This window comes from Nelusetta ayraudi, unplaced genomic scaffold, assembly GCF_046127955.1.
Source record: "Nelusetta ayraudi isolate G7.1 ecotype Tasmania unplaced genomic scaffold, CSIRO-AGI_Nayr_v1 ptg000048l, whole genome shotgun sequence".
Lineage (NCBI taxonomy): Eukaryota > Metazoa > Chordata > Actinopteri > Tetraodontiformes > Monacanthidae > Nelusetta > Nelusetta ayraudi.
Window position 1 is genome coordinate 5,877,501 of NW_027466098.1, and position 15,222 is coordinate 5,892,722.

At 40.2% G+C, this 15,222-nt stretch overlaps 3 protein-coding genes across 4 annotated transcripts in view; 1 reads left to right on the forward strand and 2 right to left on the reverse strand.

Moving 5' to 3' along the window:
• tnfaip1 (tumor necrosis factor, alpha-induced protein 1 (endothelial)) overlaps window positions 1–3,562 on the reverse strand; it is a 6,059-nt gene extending 2,497 nt beyond the window's left edge. Inside the window, exons 1-2 of the mRNA XM_076035874.1 lie at window positions 3,313–3,562; window positions 2,232–2,401 (exon numbers count right to left, since the gene is read on the reverse strand). Coding sequence (XP_075891989.1) covers window positions 2,232–2,401; window positions 3,313–3,562 — 420 coding nt within the window. The remainder of the gene's footprint in view (window positions 1–2,231; window positions 2,402–3,312) is intronic.
• Window positions 3,563–5,217: 1,655 nt separating this feature from the next.
• ift20 (intraflagellar transport 20 homolog (Chlamydomonas)) lies at window positions 5,218–8,349 on the forward strand. Of its 2 annotated transcripts, none has more exons than XM_076035876.1 (5): window positions 5,218–5,375; window positions 6,164–6,301; window positions 6,406–6,491; window positions 6,683–6,786; window positions 7,709–8,349. In XM_076035876.1, exons 1-5 carry the CDS (start codon window positions 5,312–5,314, stop codon window positions 7,788–7,790), a joined length of 474 nt encoding a protein of 157 aa, XP_075891991.1. In that variant the 5' UTR covers window positions 5,218–5,311; the 3' UTR covers window positions 7,791–8,349. The 2 variants fall into 2 exon arrangements, with proteins under 2 accessions (XP_075891991.1, XP_075891990.1); XM_076035875.1 differs by having other exon boundaries at window positions 5,263–5,375; window positions 6,161–6,301.
• A 382-nt stretch (window positions 8,350–8,731) lies between these two features.
• On the reverse strand, window positions 8,732–10,233 carry lyrm9 (LYR motif containing 9). Its single transcript, XM_076035878.1, has 4 exons — window positions 10,176–10,233; window positions 9,442–9,570; window positions 9,028–9,120; window positions 8,732–8,939 (listed from the first exon to the last, which is right to left on the reverse strand). Exons 2-4 carry the CDS (start codon window positions 9,556–9,558, stop codon window positions 8,922–8,924), a joined length of 228 nt encoding a protein of 75 aa, XP_075891993.1. The 5' UTR covers window positions 9,559–9,570; window positions 10,176–10,233; the 3' UTR covers window positions 8,732–8,921.
• Window positions 10,234–15,222: the final 4,989 nt, after the last annotated feature.

The window sequence follows — 15,222 nt, forward strand, 5'->3', positions numbered from 1 at the left end:
TTGAAAAGAGGTTGAAAAATATATATTCAATAAACATTTGTAGTTTCCATTGTGAGGTGATTATGTGTTAGTCTAGCATTTTTAAAACAGTTTTATTCATACAGAAATAGTGCCACTCATTTCCTCCAACATAGTAAACTGGACAGCACAGGAATTTGGAGAGAATGTCATTTGCTGCACTCCAAATTTAAATAAAAATTCACCAAAATATCTTCAAATTCCATGTTTTATCAGACAAAGACTCCTTGAAATGAAAGACAACACTCTTTAAAAATAAATTAAAAAATAAATTATTCTGCCAATAATTCCAGATTGTTGTTCCGCTGTTCCCAGGAAATAATGACCACAGCATTTATCTACGGCCCAGAGGCTCACATACAGTGGTTCCAAAGTATTCAGACCCCCTTGGATTTTTCACTCTTTGTCGTAGTGCAGCCATTTGCTAAAATCAATTCATTTTTTTTTTCCTCGTTCATGCACACACATCACCCAATATTGTCAGAAAAAACACAGACTTGGAGAAAGGTTTGCAGATTTGTTGCAAAATAAACACAAGATATCACATGGCCATAAGTATTCAGACCCTTTGCTGTGACACTTGTATATTTAACTCAGGTGCTGTCCAATTCTTCTGATCATCTTTGAGATGGGCCCACACCTTCATTGGAGTCCAGCTGTGCTTAGTTATACTGATTGGACTTGATTGGTAAAAACACACACCTGTCAATATAAGACCTTACAGCTCACAGTGTAAAGTCAGAGCCAATGAGAGTCATGAAGTCGAAGGAACTGACTGAAGCTGAGAGACAGAATTGTGGCAAGGCACAGATATGGCCAAGGCTGAATTTTTTTTTTTTTTTTTTAAATCTGGTTGCATTTCAAGTTCCTAAGAGCACAGAAGCCTCCATAATTCTTAAATGGAAGAAGTTTGGGACGACCAGGACTCTTCCTCGAACTGGCCGTCCAGCCAAACCCAGCATCGGGGGGAGAAGAGCCTTGGGGAGAGAGGTAAAGAAGAACCCATCACTGCAGCCCTCCATCAGTCGGGGCTTTATGACAGAGTGGCCCGCCTGAAGCCTCTCCTCAGTGCAAAACACATGAAAGTACCCCCATCGAGTTTGCCAAAAAAAAAAAAAAAACACCTGAAGGACTCCCAGACTCTGAGAAATAAATTTATCTAGTCTGATGAGAATCGAACTTTTTGGTCTTAATTCTAAGCGGTATGTGTGGAGAACATCTGGCACTGCTCATCACCTGCCTAATACCATCCCTACAGTGAAGCATGGTGGTGACAGCATCATGCTGTTCCCAACAAGATTCAAGGCTGTATTGACTCAAAAAGGTGCTTCTGCTCGTTACTGAGGAAAGGGTCTGAATACTTATGGCCATGTGATGTTTCAGTGTTAATTTTGTAATACATCTGCAAAGATTTCTACTAGTCTTGTGTTTTTCTGACCACATTGGGTGCTGTGTGTGCTTGAACGAGGAAAAAAATGAAATGAATTGATTTTAGCAAATGGGTCTGAATACTTTCTGAACCCACTGGAAACACTGCGATCAACAGACAATCAAATCTCTGCCCCTGGAACGTTCTGTTGTAGAGTTGAATAGAAATTATTACTGCAGCTAACAGTCAAGAACCTGATGTGAGTTTAAAGCTTTTTTTTTTTTTTAAACATTTATTTTTGTATATACATAAGCATAGAATGACTCAACGGCTCTCCTAGGGTTTGTAACACCTTTGAAAACCAAAAAGATGAACGGTAAAAAAGCGTTATTTTTAGCAGGAAGTTAAGTGGAGGAGGTCTTTTGAGGGTTGTTGACGATTTGGGTGCAAGACTGTATGGCATAATTAAGTAGGTAACAGGTCACAGACATCTCTCTGACTTTATGTACTTGATCTTGAACAGTTAATAGCAGGAAATAAATGCTATATCAGTAAAGTAACACAGTGGATTTCTGTTCAACGTGTTAGAACTGTTGATTTGTGATGCATCTGACATACAGGTATATGAAACAGATGAACAGTGAGCGAGTAACTTACATTGCCACAGCCATACAGTACCTCATGAAAAGCAGGTTGCTATTAGATCGGGACTTCAATGTATCTTCATTATAGATCATTACTGTTTTTAGACATCCAAATGACAGTTTTAATGTTTCATGATTCTGGACACTGGTACTGGTGCTGCAACCACGGAAGGTTATTTTCAGGAAGGTATGTAACTGACCTGCAGGGTGTTCTGACAAAGTTCCATTAGGCCCTGGATGAGGTAATACTTTGCCTCAGCCAGCAGCTCCTGGATCGCCTGGCGACCTTTGGGTAAGGAGACAGTGCCATCCCTCAGGTAGCAAAGGATGCTGCCAAAGTGTTTCCCACTGCGGTCAATCAGGATCCAACCTGAAGAAATCAATTAGATGTTAGAATGAGTACAACTCAGCAAATGAAATGCTCAGAAAACACGCAAATGATTTATTTTTAAAGTTGCAAACACTGAGGTTTATGGATTTACTGGATTTCAAAACCACACAAATTATATATATACAGCTAAAAATAAACTACTACCTAAAAATGTCCAGAGATGGTTCAGAGAGAGCGAGAAAAAAGTGGTTATAATTTAAGGAGGAGGGGGAACTTGCAGTCAAGAGCATGTACCACGCTTAAAAGCATGTGCATCTCTGTCAAAGGGGCGAGTTTGTGGAATGGCTAACCAGAACACATAAAAGAAAGTGTACATTTACTACAATTGAAAAAGCAATTCAAAATGTATATTCTGGAGAAGTATAGAGATTACATGATCGACAGCATTGGTAATTTATTTTCCCAAGTTGATTTCTTCTTTTTTTATTATATATCTCCTGATTAATATTTTCTTTCATTTTTCTGTTAACTCATCGTTCCTTTTCTAAATTATATCAGTCGTTTGGAAAACAAATTATGGGTAGTATACCGACTGTATGAATGTCATAATGGAGTAGGTTTTAATAAGATTTGCTTCCTCCTACTCCTTTTTTGGATTTGGATCTATCAACAGTTGTTAAATACCCTTCATAATTGATCTGTGTAATGTATAACCTACATCTTCAAAAATAAATTAGTCATTTTTTCATACATTCATTCAAATGGAGCCCAATATTATGTCAGTAATGAGGCAATCAGTAGTTTTTAGGTTGAATCAACACTATTTTAACCTACAATTAAAATGCTAATTTACAGGTTTTGTGCTGCAGGGAGATAACAGCATGTCGTAGATTTTAGATGCAGTTCTAGGACAGCAGTCAGCTTGTTCTCGCTGATGAGAGATAATTCACCTTCTTTATCAGTGAACACTTCCATCTTCCCACTGAACATGGCTTTCAGTATGGAGTTCTCTCGGGTAAGCACTTGCAGTGTAGCGTAGAACAGGTTTCCGCCCACATTAAGCCGGACATACTTGTTGCCCAGGCCTACCGCTCCTCGATAACTGCAGGTCTTGGTCTTGGGACAGGCCAGGGGCAGGGGCTGGGAAATGTGTGTGTTGGACTGAGTGTGATGTCGTGGCAGGCAGCTGTCCCCTGACATGTCCCTTTGGAGGTAGATGACAACCCTACAGATGGTGGTCCGAGGGTCCCCCGCCGTGGTGACAGCTAATGATGGGGCGGCCACGACCTCTCACTGCTCCAGATCATTCCTGCAAAATTGTGGCGGAGCAGTCTCAAAGGTAAATTACTCTCAGTTTAATCATGGATCATAAATGAACTGCTTTACATTTTCTGCTCCTTAATAGATCGCTCAAGCGTCAAACAAGGTGTACTTGTACTTGTACTTAACGAGCAAATCACGTCAAAACGAACCAAGGAGCATGTATCAATGTTGATGAGCTTTTTTTTTCTTCTTTCTTTCCTTTCCTAATGTACAAGCGTGACATATTTTGGTTAAGGGTAAACATCGCAACAAAACGTTGCATCCACATTACCTATTATCGTTAAATCGTTTAATGGGATATGTCTTGATAGCATCAAGAGAGGCGAGGAGGGAAGGTATACATTTGGTGAAACTATTGGCCAAACGTCCACCACGATAGGAAATGCACTTCACACGTTGTCAATGTTACAGCTGATGCTAAACTTGGTAAACGTTCTAACAAAAAGGAGATTGCTTTTGTTTGTTGCTTTTGTTGTTTTTGTTGTTGTTGTGCAATCTGGGTGTTGCCAGAATTAGTTTTTGTTTTGCAAGTTCGTGCTACTCTCTAATCTACTTAATCTGGTGCAAGTATCCAAGAAGCAAAGTTGCACAGTTCACTTTATGAAGACTAGCAATGTAATGTTAGCTTGACGTCAAGTATTCTCTTGGCTGCTCAGTTCCCACTTATGTGGGTGTGTTTTGCGTAGTTGGCAAAAGTTGAGCAGGACAACGAAGTGTTTCAGTGCGAATCCGTACCAACCAAACGTGTTAGCTTGCCCCAAACGTCAACACGCATTGAAATGCGCGATCGTTGATTAAAACTAATCACTCTATTTTCCTTAACCACGCTTTTCGTGGCAACACATAAGCTTTGCCAGACGTCATCGGACCTGATGTCCTATATATTTATATTTAATCGCAAAAGTATTCGAAGTATTCGTGAAGTGCGTAAGCGTCTGTAGCCTCATCCGATGGACATCAAGTGGGTAGCATTTACAGGACTTCCTCCACATTTACTTACCGAACTCTTCCTGTGACTTGTACGCTGGCTCACAATACTTGATACAAATTACTCAACCTCGATTATTTTTTTTAAATAATTATTTTTATCACCAATAGACAACTAACCCCCAAAAGGTAAAGAAACAAAACTATATACAAAGTTAAACTCTCGACTGTACTCCTTCTTTTTCTTTGGGTGAAGTTACGAACGCAGGCTTTGCTTGCTGATGCTGCGATGCTGCCCTCCGCAGTCAGTGACAGCCATTGCAAGCTTCCCCCCCCCTCCCCTGTCCCCTTCAGGCAAGGCTCCTTTGTGCCGGATGTGACGTCAGAAGGATTCAGCCCCAACCGAAGTAAGACACACGTGGAGTTTACATTGCATACACTGTAAATTATAACATTTCCGATTTACTTTCAGAGTAAAAGCCTGTAAATTAATCGTATTTCACGTGACTCGGTGAAACATTTATTTTTTGCGCTTGCGTCTGTTTTCTAGTGTTTGAGACATGGATGATCATCGCAGACAGTCCGAAATGATTCCACGATGAAAATTAAAGACTGTCGAACAGACGCACGCGCGCATTGGGAAGAGCGTTTTGTTTCCTTGGCAGCGGTAGGCGGGGCTTCGAATGGAGGTTTACTGGGATGCCACATCGCCAGCTACACTTCACTTCACCATCTGTTCTAAAAGAGACTACGGTTCAAACAGGTAAGAAACACCGAAACGTATTGACACAAAGTACCGTAAAAATACCAAATGCGCTGTCCAAAGGACACATCAGCTTCAACGAGTGTTTTATAGAGTCGTTAGGGTCAAGAACTAGCTTCTTTTGGCATACTAGCACTCCGAGGCTAACCTAAGTAGCTGAATTGTGCTAATACATCTATTTATTATGGTGGTTACAGACGCGTTTCTAAGTAGAATACACATAAAAATTCATTATGTCTATTTTTGTTTTATAACATTCATAACATTATTTTACTACGGTACACTGACGTTATAGGCCGTAGCAATACAAAGGTCTCAACCTTCACAACCTAAAATCATAAGGAGCAAACTATTAAACTCAGCAAGTTTAAAATTCTGCGGGGAAAATAACTTTTATACGTTGTTAGTATCTACATGGAGTGATATTAATACAAAGCTTTTCTTTTTCTTTTTCTTTTTTCTTTTAAAAAAATGCAATTAGGTTACAATGTAATGTTTAAAAATGCCATATGGTGGACGGTTATCGAAGGTCATAGTTCAACAAAATGTTTACTTGTTTCAACAACGCTGGGCAACGCTGTTACTAGGCTGCCACCTGATAAGATGCAGATACACTTGTCAGCAAACTAGATGTGTCGAGCCAAAACACTTGTTAGCTTGACGCTACACAGCCTGTTGATCCCAGTGGAAAGTTAGCGTTTTTGACACATCTACTGGGTGGATGTCTCACAAATTCACGCGATGTTCTGATGTGTGTTGTTCTCATCTGTCGTTCACCCTTGCAGCAGGCCCTGTGGCCATGGCTAAAGACCCGTTAGCCGAGGCAGGCTTTTATTTTGATGAGCTAAACAAGTTGCGGGTGCTGGAGCCAGATGTCAGCCAAAGGACATCAGAGCTGAAGGAGGAGTGTAAAGAATTCGTTGACAGTGAGCACGGAAATCAGTTTCATAATTTTCATGTAAAAAATAAATAAATAAATAAATCTGTTCAGGCAAGTAGTATCTATGTGCTTTTTTTGTTTCCTTCCCAGAGATCGGCCAGTTCCAGAAGATAGTGGGAGGTCTGATGGCGCTGATGGATGAACTGTCTAAAGAGGTGGAGACAGAAAAGATGAAGGTTAGCCCTTAGGCAGCTTTCATTTTGCCCATCGTCATCCCATTCTGTTGTACGGGTTTCTTTGGTCCCCCTTTGTTGAATTAGTTCACAGTGTAACACGCCTCAAATGCAATCGCAAAGCTATTATTATGTTTTGGCCTGTACAAACAGTCATTGAGCGATTTTAAATGGAAAGTGTTTTTGCACTTTAGGCAATCGGAGCCAGAAACCTGTTGAAGTCGGTGGCAAAGCAAAGGGAAGCTCAACAGCAGCAGCTACAGGCTCTTATAGCTGAGAAGAAGATGCAACTCGAGAGGTAAACAGCGCTGGTGAAAGACATAGACAAGTCTGGTACAAAAATTTGTGACAAAAGCCTATAGGTGAATCTGTGAAGTTTATATGCTGCGTTTTTCACGTGACACGGTGAAACATTTAATTTTGCTTCTGATCCAGTGAAATGTGAGTGATTATCACACATGTCTCAGAAATTATGCTAAACTGAAAATTAACCAAGCAGTATGGAGGTTATGGCAGCAGTATGGAGGTTATGTGGAGGTTTACTGGGATGCCACATAGCGAGACTTCACTAAACCATCTGTTCTAAGAGAGAACTGTCTGGTAGAAAAATAATCCCTCAGCAAAAATATAGTGATACATTGAAGCTGTAATTATTAGGGAAAAGCATTCAGAGTCGAGGCAATGTCATTAATTGTTGGTTGTTTGTTTTTTACTGTTGGATGAATGTATGCAGCCGACCACCACCTGAATTTCCTTCGGGATTAATAAAGTTTTATCTATCTATCCATCTATCTAATTTGCAGACGAATATGAGGGATGTGGTGCCACCCTTTTTGAATTATGATGAAGACTGTGATCCAAAAGTTACCAGGGACGATTCATTATTTGGAGTAGTCTTGAAGCTGACTGGGGATGTATGTCGTCACCAGGGAGTGATCCGTTTTTTGGCCAGGTCTGCTTTAGACGTGGATTTGCCACAAGTGCAGTCGTTTTGAAAGCAAAAAGTGGATTAAAATGATCTTAATAGGGGTTTAAGTCATCATAATAGTCAGTGAAGTAGAAGCTGATCGTGTCCACATGTAGTTATGTAAATGTAAAAATGTAATCTTATGAAGCAGAGAGTTTATATTTTACAGCCTTTTACTAGTAACATGTCGTCCATCTATCAGACTATTCTGTCGCTGAGTGCTGAAACATGGTACTGTGTCTGTGTATTCCAGGTACCGAATCGAGTATGAGGCCTTATCCAAAGTTGAGGCAGAGCAGAATGAATTCATCGATCAGTTCATTCTGCAGAAATAACGGATTAGACTGAGTGTGCGCAGCCATCGAGAGTGCCTCTCCCATTTTCTCTGGGCTTCAGAATTATTTATAAAATGAAATAATCTGGGATTATTATTTATACTATTTATATTGAAGAAGTACTCTGTATATCTAGTTTTACTACTTTTTGTATCAAGAAACATACTGCATGTGCATGTGTCTGTAAATATGCGTTTACAAGATGAAAACAAAAAGTTTGTGTCTCAAATACGTCATCCATTATTTTTTATTTTATCCAAGATATCTGGTACAGCCAGCCTGTGGACGAAGCACAGAATAAATATTTTCATTGAAGTGTTTCATTTTTATTGTGTATCAATGTACATGACAAAAGGAAATACTTGAATAAATGCTGTATTCTACTGTACAAATTGTATTGTGTTATTGTGGCAAGGAACATACGATTTTGTTTTCTGGCGATGTTCAGCAAAACATTTGGAAAACGTCTTTTATTTTGTAATTGTATTTGTAAATATGTGTTTATGTAGGAGATGTGTTGGAAGATGATCTTTTGTTGTGGTTTTGGTCTTTGCACCAACAATTCTTTGGAGTCGGAGGATTGAACAGGCAGGTGCACGACCTTTAGCTTCAAACAAAATCTAATAGGTTACAATGAAAGCAATGAGTCTTTGTACAATGTGTTTTTAATTGTTTGTTCAATTAGATTAAGGAAATGTATTAAGGAATAAGTTATCTGCCCATTTTTTAGATCCAGCTTTGTTAGCTTTCAACATCAACTCGCAACAATCTTCAGACGAAATATGACTGGAGCGACAGAAAAACGGCTTTATCTTCTGTACCCTGTCTACGGTAGACAGTACATATTTTATTTGCACTGCAGCATTGTCATGGAGTGTAGAAAAGGCACTGAAAGTGGGACAACTACACAAAAATTGTTGTAAATTTTAAATGGAATTTAAAAAAAACAAACAAACAAACATTTTAAGCGAAACACGTTCTGTAATTTCAATCAAATAGTATTTACATTTAATATTACACAGCCGCTTGTGCACGACAGATGAGCCAGGGATACAGTAATATATCCAACAGTGCAGTTTGGTGTAGCAACGCAGAATGCAAAACACAGGACACATTCATGGCTCTTGGACATCACTTCTTCTTGGTATACTGGAAGACCAAAAAAAGGTAAACACTGAAGTGAGTTTAACATTTAATGTTTACATCAACTTGAAATTCAAAAGGTTTCTGTGTTTACTTTGTCTAGAATCCACTGTGCGTCTCCGAGAGCTCTTTGGATTATCATCTGTATCCTCTCTGGGTCGTCTTCATCCGTGTGACTATTGTATCCCTGGGGGAAAAAAACAAAACAAAGAACATGATTTATTAACAGCGTTGGGCATTTCCAAAGGTTTCAGAAAACGTGCAATGTGTCTGTAGCCCATTAGTAAGAAACATCCATCCTTTACTTCTTTAGTGCTCCACTTCTCAGAATAACAGGTGTTGTGGAAAGCTGCCCTTTGTTGTGCCACAAAGGCCGTGAGCATCGATGCCTCTCCCATGTTACTTTCAACATTGTCAGTCTGGTGTTCGTTATGGCTACCTCGTTGTTCTTCGATTCTAAATATCTAAAAATTTAACACACACACAAACACCTAATGCAAAATCTCACCTGTCTTATAGCATGCCGATAGTGCTGCTGCATCGCTGCTGTTGGTAGCTGCCTGCAGCATCGCAGGAGATGGCGATAGAGCTGCACTGGCGTCTGGATCAACTCAACTCCAGCCATCGCAGTATTCCACTGCTGACACAGAAATATAGAGTTCCACAGTTCGCAAGCACACTAACTCACTAACTAAATAACTAACATAAAGTAAAGTGAAATAGTCAGTTCTAGATATATACCAGATAACTTACTTCACATTATGGAATTAGAGTTATCCTATTTACAATATCTGACCCGCTCGGCTTACATAAGAAAATAAACAAATTGTCTAGTTACATTATATTCCAACGCGGTGAAACGTAATTGTGTTACTGGTGGTATGCTAAAGATCAGATAGACCGTTTTGAAACCTCCTGAAACACACACATTTTAATACATTAAGCCGGGGGGGAAAGACCATGGGAAAAGATGCAACAAGCTAACAACTAAAACAAAGCACGTCACTGCACTGCCATGATATTTTTTTTTCTTAAATGTTAATAAAACAAACAAAACAGGAAACTGAAATGGGAAACTAACATCACTGCCTGCCATATCCCGAGGTGACCCTGCTAGGCTAAGACAGAAGTGTTCAAGAATGAATGACCCAGCAAAATACTTCGTGAGACTGGCTAGTTGAAGGCTTTTGTGTTTAGTTTCAGACACGGACGCTGACAACATTGAACAAGTATCTTACTTACGAAACACTGTAAACTCTCAGGAATACGCAGATTTACGCGTTCACATAATGAATGGTGCAAGACTACAAACGTCACACATTCTTCTTCACGTGTGTCCTCGGTCTTTGGTCTGCAAAACACTGTTGCCTCCTGCTGTCCATCTTATAAAACTACAACTCAGGTCAAAGTTTCAGGATCTCGCCAGTTGTTCAAAGGTAATCTGATTTGATTTTGGTTATTGGATTGGATTGGTCTTGAAAATGGGTTGTTCAAAAGGGAAAGAAGGATTCTGGAATCGTGAAATCGGATTAGATCATGTAATCCAGTCCTAGTTTTAATCTGGATCAAACCTTCAATTTGTGTTTCAAATTTACATTTACAAAGTTACATTTCAGTAGGATCTGGATAACTCTGATCCCAAAAAAAAATCCTGACAGGGGGTAGGATTTCAAGGTGAATTTCAGGTAGAAAATGTACCAAAACTTTAAAATTGGTCAAATAATCAATTTATAGCATTTTGTTCAACTGTTACAGTGTTGAAGAAGATAAAGTAGACATAGACTACCAATTAAGCTTTTCAGTATAGTAAAGTAAAAAATAAAAATAAATAAATGATCTTGTCGTCATGAAATAAACCCCCCAAAAGAGTTGAATAACAAACAAAAATGACACATTCAATATTTATGTCCTTCATCACTGTATACAGTATATTCATTAAAAACACAGAGGAACCTGTCAAAAATAATTTCTGACAATTGCATCCCTTACTACACATCCAGTCAGTCCCTCATCCTGAAAGAATGCCAGAGGTTGGTCTGGTTCTTCAACAGGCTCAGGTGCATCATCACAGACAGGGACATTGTGCCTAGTCCCTCCTACGCAGATGAAGAACCCTGAACATTCTTTATTTTGTCAACTATTTGAAAATTTAGCCTTTTTTTTTAAACTGAAGACTTTTTCAAAATATCCACAATGTATTTGTTTATGTATATTTATTATAGGTTGTGGCTCAGATGAGTGGTCATCAAAGAAATAATGAATAGAAGTGGATGTTCACAGCTGTTACTTTCATTTTCAGACTTTATTGTATAATTGCCAAAATGCTGCAATAAAAAAAATTGGATGTTCACCTTATTTTTGTGTTTTATCTCAAAATAAAAGATACTTAAAGTGACCCCATGTTGGATCTTCTACCTGTTGTTGTTTACATTGCTGGTAGCCCACATTCTGATATGTTGTCCAATTAAGAGCACTCGTAATCCTGATTTGGTAATCTAGAAAACTGTGTATCTGGATTAGGGTGATCCAATCCAATGTTGCTTTGAAAAACCGGCATAAATTACCTGATCCTGGATAACAAAAAAAATGGGATTTCCAAATTCAGATCATTTTGATCCAGATGTGATTTTTTTTTTTTTTGAACAACTGGCCCCATGTGATCGAGCCAAACCACCTTTGTGATCGACCAGTAATAATGTGCGAATCAGCGATCTTGAAGTATAAACATCCGCCAAAGCAGTTTTTAGGTTTTTTCATTCCGTTGTTTTGAGTTGACCCGGAGACTTAACTGATTCTCTTAGCGATTTCGTCTTCGTTAAAAACAAACTAGCGACAATTCTAGCATCTGTTTCTTCCGTCACAAAGCACTCACTCTCGCGCAGTAGCTCCCGCTAGCAAGCTAGCTGCCAGCAAGCTGCACAGAATTGCAGATAATATGAGTGTCCTAAACAGTTCTGGCTTTGATTCAGGGAGACTGAGGTCTGAACTTCAAGTCAATATATATTCAAACCAGGACTTGCAGGGCAACAGAAGAAAGCTGTGTGATTTCTTGCTGTTTCTGAAAGACATGGAGTTGAACAGTGCAATGCCTCAGTTGTACAAACTTGTCATTAGTGGCAACAATTGGAGCTACATTTGCAGGTGTAGAGGGGAGCTTCTCTTGTTTAAAGCGGCTCAAGTGTTATACCCGCAACACAATGGGCTAAGGCAGTCTAAGCAGCCTAGCTCTGCTGGCCATTGAGAAGTTCCTCGAAAAGACGGCTCGTTGGTACAACAGGATGGCAGATCATTCTCTTGAAAAGGAATTGAGGGTAGAATTTACATATGAATAAACGGATGCAATTTATGATGTAGGCTGAAAATGGGCTTCCCCTCCTTGAAAGACCAGCAGCTACCTACCACTGATTTGTGGACGCGTGGATTTGGGATCTTCAGGCATACATTTGTTTGATGTATCCTGATTCTGCGGCTTAAAAGTTGATTTTCCGCAGGCATTAATAAAAACACCTAAAATGACCAGTTATAAAATATTTGTTTAATTTATGTAATAATGAGGTAAAAATTCTCTTATAAAATTAATTGTAATACCAAAATACTGGGAAACATTCTGGTTATAAAATAATCAACACCAATATTCTCTTTGTCCCTCTTGTCTTGTCAGTTTAGTGCAGACAATGCCAGAAAACATTCAAACAATACAACTCATATCCGACGCTGCCCATTGCACTGGAAGGCATCGTACTCGCTGCAACTTCAACATTGAGTGTGGGATGCATACTGTTTACGTGTGTTTCATATAGCAAAGCGTCGCAGTGTAGACATGCAGATTAGTGCTACCGATTTTGTGTCTTGCCATTGGCAGTGATGAGTCAGGCTGCGACAGTTCTGCACCAGCTCCTCTGTTTGTGCCTTTCGTCACTGGTGCGTCATTTCCGGGCGAAGGCTGTTTGGCTCAACAGGTGTGGTTGTACAGTGTTTCACCGCAGTGCCTGCTGCCATCCTTGTGTTCCTGGCAGCTATATTGTGTGCTGCTGTGTGCCCTGCTTGTGCCTCCGTGCGACTTGTATGTGTGTCCATAGACCTTTGACAGTAAAAGTGTCCTCCCTTTCAGCGTTGTAGCTGATGCTGTCTGTCTGTTGCCTAACCCTGGCATTGGTCACAGGTAAACACCAGCACGGACCTCTCTCTCCCTTCCCCTTGCAGTGTGTGTGTGTGTGTGTTAGCATAGCGAGTAACAGTATTCTTTTTTTAACAAATGCTAACAGTACATTCCCTATGAAATTAGGAGGAGCTGCAATCAGCTCCATTGGGGTCGCTGCTGCTTTGTCTTGTCAATGCTCTGTCTCTACGCTGCTTATCACTGCTGCACTGCTGCTGCTGTGTGTCGCTGCTGCCTCGTGCTGCTTGCTTGTGTCAATCTTGCTGTCCTGTCCTGGTGTGCTGCGTCCACCGCTGCTTGGCCCACACCGTGCCCAAGTAGTCGCTTGTAAAATCTAGACTGTGTCTTAGTTGGGTCTGATGCCCCATGTATGATATGATATATATGATATATGATTATTTTAAGTGATTTGTAATTGTTATTTTTGATTGTTTTAAGTTCTTTTGTTTTCTCTTTCAGTTGTTGGAGACCGGTGGTGGTGATGCTGGTGTTGTGGTGGTGGAGGCTCCCCTTGTTCGGTTTGCTGTGTCTTGGGAGTGTTTTTTTTTTTTTTAATGAAGTGCATATGTGTTCCACGTTTGCCGGGTGACTTTGATTCTTTTAATTTTTGTTGGTTCCCCACTTGCACTAGCTGTACAAACCCCTCGCTCACTTCCGGATTGACCGGTTTGTGACGTGATGTTGCGCTCGCTCCCCTGCTTGAATCCGCACTCACGCAGTTTACACACCTGACGACGATCGTCTATCTGCCCAGCTGACGGCGATCAGCTTTTTTCCCAGCAATATAAATCTGTCACACTGCGGTGAGGTTGCATCTTGTCTTGTTGTCGTCTCGTCATTTCCTGTTTTATTTTGACATCGTTACTAACCTTCCTCTCGTTTCAGATCACTTCCCCCTCCTCATGTGCCACCTGTGCGTCTGACCCAATTACCCATTGTCTCCACCTGTGCCTAATCACCTCATGTGTTTAAATAGTCTGTGTCTCCCTTGTCTTGTGTCGTCACATCTAGCGCCCTGCCACAGCCCAAGAAAAACTCACAGTAAGCCGGTTCAGCGGCGAAGACGAGTGATTTTTTTTTTGTTCTTAGTCAAAGTTTAGTTAATTGTTTCTGAGATTCTGTTATTTAGCCCCTCTTAGAGAGTGATTATTTTGTTTCTACTTTATTAGCCCTTTTGCATTCCTCCCAGTGAGCGCTTTTGGTTTTGATCCGTTTTAGTCTAGGCTTATCCTTTAGTTATATGTAGCTTGCCCCGTTTTCCTCCTTTGGAGTGATTTTTAGTTTTTCCCCTTGCCCTTTTTATTTTTTGTCCTAGATTAGGTGCGCTAGGAGTTTCACAGCCTGGTTATTTTGATCACTTGGTCTAGAGGGGTATCGCGTGTTGGGTACAATGAAAATCTTTGTCTCACTACCCTCTGCGTCTGAGTCCTGCCTTGAGTCCCAGCCTGACAAAATCACCTGGTTGGGAGGTGCCAGGGTTTGCCTCCTGACTGTTTGCTTGAGAGCCCACACTTCTCCTTTCCCCTTACCTGCAGACTGACCCGTGTGTGTCTTAAAAACATGAGTGTGGTTCTTCTCCTTTGGGTTGTTTATGGTGGTATTTCGCCGATCCGTGAGAGGCGGTGATGTGAGCGAGGCCCAGAAATGACGCACCAATGCAGAGAGGCGCAAACGGAGGAGCTGGTGCAGAACTGTTTCTTTTATAGCAGCCCGACTTATCACTGCCACCAAGGGCAAGACACAAAATCAGTAGCACTCATCATGTCTACACCGCTACAAAAGCTTAAGTCTTAAAACATTCATTAAACACTCAACTTTTTTTTTTTTTTTTTTTAAGTGAACTACAGTGGCATGAGTAAATTTAGGTTATGGCTGTTCATCTCTCCAATGATCCAGTGGCATAGTGCTTGCCTGGCTTGAACAGCATTTTCCGAGTCTGTTGTGTGATTTTTTTTTTTTTTTTTTTTTGGAGTGACGTCGAGTCCAACTGGATGCGAAATTGTTGATTTCATACTTTCTTTATTTAAATTTTAATGTCACTAGTACATAGCGCTCACTCACAGAAGCATATTCGCTGTGGTTGATTTGGGTTGCGACTTTACAATCGCCGGTAATACAGTGTGCATGTTT

What these genes read in the sequence shown, in the direction of transcription:
- ift20 (XM_076035875.1), top strand. Translation starts at nt 5,312, where the DNA reads ATGCCACATCGCCAGCTACACTTCACTTCACCATCTGTTCTAAAAGAG. An exon ending in TGGAGACAGAAAAGATGAAG is followed by an intron (nt 6,492 to 6,682) that starts GTTAGCCCTTAG and finishes TTTGCACTTTAG; the next exon opens with GCAATCGGAGCCAGAAACCT. An exon ending in AAGAAGATGCAACTCGAGAG is followed by an intron (nt 6,787 to 7,708) that starts GTAAACAGCGCT and finishes TGTGTATTCCAG; the next exon opens with GTACCGAATCGAGTATGAGG.
- lyrm9 (XM_076035878.1), bottom strand. Translation starts at nt 9,558, where the DNA reads ATGGCTGGAGTTGAGTTGATCCAGACGCCAGTGCAGCTCTATCGCCAT. An exon ending in ATCGGCATGCTATAAGACAG is followed by an intron (nt 9,121 to 9,441) that starts GTGAGATTTTGC and finishes TTTTTCCCCCAG; the next exon opens with GGATACAATAGTCACACGGA.